Here is a 5080-nt window from a genome sequence, read left to right on the forward strand (position 1 = left end):
GGGGCCCACACACCAAAATGGGGGGCTCCAGGGACTCACTTCTCGAGATGAACACCTCGGGGGTAGGGAGGTCTCAGAAGCAGGGCGCCGGGGCCTACTCCAAGTCCTACACCCTGGTGTAGGGCACAGAGGGACAGCTGCCCATGCCCGGACCTCGTCGCAGCTCAGCGCCCCCACACCAACTCGGCTGCTTCTCTGCGTTATTTATATTCCACCGACAGACAGAAACCAGCCAACGGCAAAACGGAAGCCCCCCCAAGTCACGAACGCTTGTACATAGAACTCTTTTGTACAAATGAAACTATTTTCTTCTTCTCCATGAAGCCAGGGCACAAAGAATTTGACAGTACAAGTCAAATCCCCCACCCCACAAAATACGTGTGGAGATATATATACATATATAGAGAGATAGGAACGCGTCAGCCAGCTATATATCTATATATTTCTCTCACCCTATTTTGAGACAGAGGCACAAAGACTCAGCAATTTTCCCCCCCACTCACCCCCCTCTCCTTCCAATCTAGGTGGTTTTGACAAAGACCAAAATCCCAACTCAGAGACACTGCATGCGATTTTACTGTTCCAAGAAAACAAGGAGTTGCTTCAATTTGCAGATGCTTATGTGTTAATACCTTTTTCTATGAAAAAAGACCCAGCGCCGTGTGCAATAAAGGTTATGTTTCTACATGGTGGTTTTTTTTCCCATCTGGCGAGGGCCAGTGGTGAGGAAGGAGAGACCCCTTCAGTCTCTCAGGGAGAGACTTCATGAGAAGCTGGGCTTTCCCTCCGTGCCTCCAGTTTTCTAAGAGGTTTTCTGTGAGCGTCCTCTTCTGTTCTCAGAGCTGTGATGGGCCCTGCAGGGGATCCAGCTCTGTGGCTTTGAGCAAGCTCCTAAACCGCCCCTCCGAGTCACAGTTTCCCTATCTGTAAATTGAGGGAAGCTTGCAGCCAAGGAAATGAGACCATCTTGGCTCACCAAGCTTTGGGGACTTGGGGTGGGGGGTGTCTCCTGGCTTCTCTCCTCCAGGAGAGCCCTGGGTAGCCAGGGGACAGGAGTATACAAAACCACTAACCCACAGTTATGGGACAGGTACCTATAAATTGGGAGTAGAGAGGAAGAGATGATATAAACCTGGGGATCAGGCCTGGGGTTCTGGACTTAGGGCGAGGTGAGGTCAGAGGAAGAAGGAGAGAGTGCGTCAGAGGGTAGAGGAGGCTCGTGGGGGAGGGGAAGTGGAGCTTGACCACAGAGTCAGGCCAGCAGGCACCCAGGTACCTCTCGGTTTTGAAGGGGTTGGCAGCTAGACTGACCGCCAGGTAAAAGGAAGGGCATAGGCCGGGCATGGTGGCTCACGCCTTGAATCCCAGCACTTTGGGAGGCTGAGGTGAAAGAATTGCCTGAGTCCACGGATTCAAGATGAGCCTGGGCAACTCGGCAAGATCTCATCTCTACAGTAATTAAAAAATTAGCTAGGCGTGGTGGTGCATGCCTATAGTTCTAGCCACTTGGAAGGCAGAGGCAGAAGGATCGCCTGAGCCCAGCAGGTCGAGGCTGCTGTGGCCGAGTGTGCCACTGTCCTCCAGCCTGGGCGACAGAGTGAAACTCCAACTCAAAAAGAAAAAAAAAGGAAGGGCGTCCACATGGAGGAGCAGGCAATGTGCCGTGGTTATGTAGAGGAGCAGGGAGGGTCCAGAAGGCATCACAGGAGACAGCAGGTGAGCTGGGCCTCCAAAGACGCGAAGTTTTGGAGAGGCCAAAGCAGGAGAGTAGCTAACCCCAGGGGTTAAAGTCTGTGGTCTGGGGGTATCCCCTTCCCCCACTATGGCTGGGGTTCTTGGGTGAAAGGAAGTGCACCTAGGTAGCACATGGGGGGGGGGGGCTCCTGAATTGAGCACCTTAAGCTGAGGCTGAGCTGTGGGTCAGGAATTGGACGGAAGGTGAGTCTGGGATTACTGCTCCCCAGCAGCTGAGAGAAGGAACCAGGAAGAGGACCAAAGGGCCGAGACGGAGGGAGGAATTTGTGTAGCGTGCTAGCAGATTAGACCTAGCGGCCGAGACCACATAAGATGCATGGCCCTTAACAGAAGCATCTTCCAAACAGCAGTTCATTCTACAAACATCCTCTGGGCACCTGGCGTGTGCGGGATGCAGGAGTCTCACCCATGAATAAACACATTCCCAAGCGTAAGGAGGTCGGCACTTTGCAGGGGAAGGGCAGAGATTCTATATCTCTTGGCATTCCTAGGCTCATGAGGAAATGCCCATCTCAGCCCACACACCCAGGACCCAGCCAGGAGAACCAGCTAACGACATCAGTGAAAACCAAAGCCCTTCCCTCCAGACACCTGGTGACAGCTCTGCTTCTTCCCATCTCTGGGCGCCTCCCAGGGCGGTGTGCGCCATCTGCAGGTCACCTCCAGAACTGCAAGCCCAATGATCAAACCTGGGCCTTCTGCCTGCAATGCCCCCAACCCCCACTCCCCTGCATGCTGAACGCCAGGAAACCAACACGAATCAGACCCAACTCCAAGAACTCCTCAGAGACTCGAGCAGGCAGAAGATGGAGCCACTCTCCTGAAGGCTGCAAAGGGGGAACACCGTCTTGAGAATACATTACAGATCCCTATACTCTGAGCCAGGACCCAAGCAAAACACATTCCTGGCATTGGCTCGTGTAACCTTGTTGCAGGTTTGGGAGAAAAGATGTCTTGATTTCCATCTGACAGGTGAGAAGGCTGGGGCTCTCAAGAGGTAAGTAATATATTAGACAAGCAAGAAGAGAGATGGAGATGAGATATCAACTCATGAGTGTCTGATTCCTTAACTACTGAGCCATACTACCTGGTGTTCCCCTGTTCAAAGTCGGGATTTCACTTCTGCCCCAAGGATGTTACCAGGCAAATAGGCCACCAGGTCCAGATGAGCAAGCCGGGCGGAAAACAGTTGATGTGGAGTCATCAATAAACAATTCAGTCAGGTGAGCCAATACGTAGCCTCAGATGGGTTGGGGGGCTTGGATGTACATTTCTCTGGCAAGGGGCAGTGGTAGACGGGGAAGAAGTCAGCTTGGGGGGCTGTTGGAGAAGGCCTGGGATGTGAGGTGGGTTGTGTAGGATGAAAAGGATTTGAAGAGAAAACAGGAAAGTAACGCGTTTCAGCTGTTTAACGTGTATCCAGCCAGTTTCACGTGTGTTCAGCTGAGCTGGGCCCCTCACTATAAACCACAAGGTCTGGAAGGTCACACAGATCTGTGCAAAATCCACACAATCTGATTTGCTAATAATCTCTAACCTCAACATGTGTTCTTTAGCTGAACCACAGGCATTGCCTGTTTGACCTATACCCAGAAGCTAATTCACAAATCAGTAGGACTCCTGCTCCTTCTTATTCATTCCCGGTTCATCCTCGCTGAACTTGACTTCTCTGGAGCAACCACCGCAAACATTTGCTTGTTCCTTTCCAGACCTCTGCTTTGTCCACCCTAGACAAGATGACAGCCTGTCCTCGTGAGCCTTGATACTCAGCGTGTGGACCACAGGCGAGTAGCACCAGCAACCCAGGAGCTTGCTAGGAGTGCAAAATCGCAGGCCTCGCCCCAGAACCACTGACTCAGAATCTGCATTCTAGGAGAAGCCCCAAGGGATTCATATGCACGTTAAAGTTTAAGAAGCCCTCCTCTAGAAGACGCGCAGAGAGATCACCCCTGTTCTCCCTTTTTATCAACAACCAGAGCTAGTCTAAGGAGTCTGAGACTTAGTTGCACATCAGATTCACCTGAGGAGCCTGTTAAAAATTACAGAAACCCAGATTTTACCAATCCTAACTGAATCAGGGTTTGTTGGCATACAACCCAGACATTTATATTTTTATGGTGGTAGAAAGATACATAAAACTTACTATTTTAATCATTTGTAAGTGTATAATAACCATCACTACTATCCATTCCCAGAACTTTCTCGTCACCCATTAATCAAAAAAAATCCTGCACCCATTAATCAATAACTCCCCATTGTCCCCTCCCCCAGTCCCTGGCAATCACCACTCTACTTCTGTCTCTATGAGTTTGTCTATTCTATGTTCCTCGTATAAGTGAAAATCATACAGCATTTGCTTTTGCAGCTGTCTTAGTACACTTAGCATACTGTCTTCAAGGTTCATCCATGTGGTAGCATGTGTTCAAATTTCATTCCTGCTTAAAGATATATAATATTTCATTATTTACCACACTTTGCTTAGCCATTTATCTCTTGATGGACTCCTAGGTTGTTTCCACCTTTCAGCTATTGTGAATAATCCTGCTATGAACATGGGTGTTTAAATATCTCTTCAGTCGGGCTCGGTGGCTCAGCCTGTCATCCCGCGCCTTTGGGAGGCTGAGGTGAGTGGATTGCCTGAGCCCGCGGGTTCGAGACCCGCCTGGGCAGCGAGACCTCATCTCTACAATAAATCAAAAAATCAGCTGGGCGTGGTAGCGCGCGCCTGTAATTCCGGCTACTCGGAAGGCTGAGGTGGAAGGATCGCCGGAGCCCAGCAGGTCGAGGCTGCGGTGGCCGGGAGCGGCCACTGCACTCCAGTCTGGGCGACAGAGTGAGACTCCAACTCAAAATAAATAAATAAATAAATAAATATCTCTTCAAGTCCCTCTTTTCAATTCTTGGGTATATACTAGGAAGAGAGCTGCCGACTCGTATGCTTATTTTACGTCTAACTTCTTGAGAAACCAGCACGCCGTTTTCTACCAGGCATCTGTATTTTTAACAAGTGAGATGATCCCCACGCCTTCGTTCCTTCGCCAAACACCCCAGAGCACTGTCTATAACCTGGCACTGAGCTGGGCACTAGAGCGTCTCTCTGTGTGTGTCTTCCTGCGTTCAGGGGGCTCACTGGTGTGTGTCCAAATAGAGGCCTAAGGAGGGAGGCCTGGGGGTGGGGCGAATGGCAGGGATGTCTACCAAAGCCACGTGCTCCCCCTCCACAGTGCGCAGTTGCTGCTGGGAAATGGCTGCTCCTCCCTTGACCACAGCTCTGGGCCCCCGACCCCTAGATGGGGCCATGAGACTGAGTTCTAACCATTGGAAT

The 5080-nt window shown here is 50.8% G+C and overlaps 1 protein-coding gene across 1 annotated transcript in view; it reads left to right on the forward strand.

Annotated features, from left to right (window-relative positions):
* The window catches only part of DSCAML1 (DS cell adhesion molecule like 1), a 348081-nt gene extending 347396 nt beyond the window's left edge, over positions 1-685 (forward strand). Inside the window, 1 exon segment of the mRNA XM_021710263.1 lies at positions 1-685. This exon segment is cut by the window's left edge and continues 30 nt beyond it. Within this exon segment, the coding sequence (XP_021565938.1) occupies positions 1-122 (122 nt within the window). The 3' untranslated portion in view covers positions 123-685.
* The last annotated feature ends 4395 nt before the right edge of the window (positions 686-5080 follow it).

This window comes from Carlito syrichta, unplaced genomic scaffold, assembly GCF_000164805.1.
Source record: "Carlito syrichta isolate Samal-C Ts95f unplaced genomic scaffold, Tarsius_syrichta-2.0.1 Scaffold288347, whole genome shotgun sequence".
Classification (NCBI taxonomy): Eukaryota; Metazoa; Chordata; class Mammalia; order Primates; family Tarsiidae; genus Carlito; species Carlito syrichta.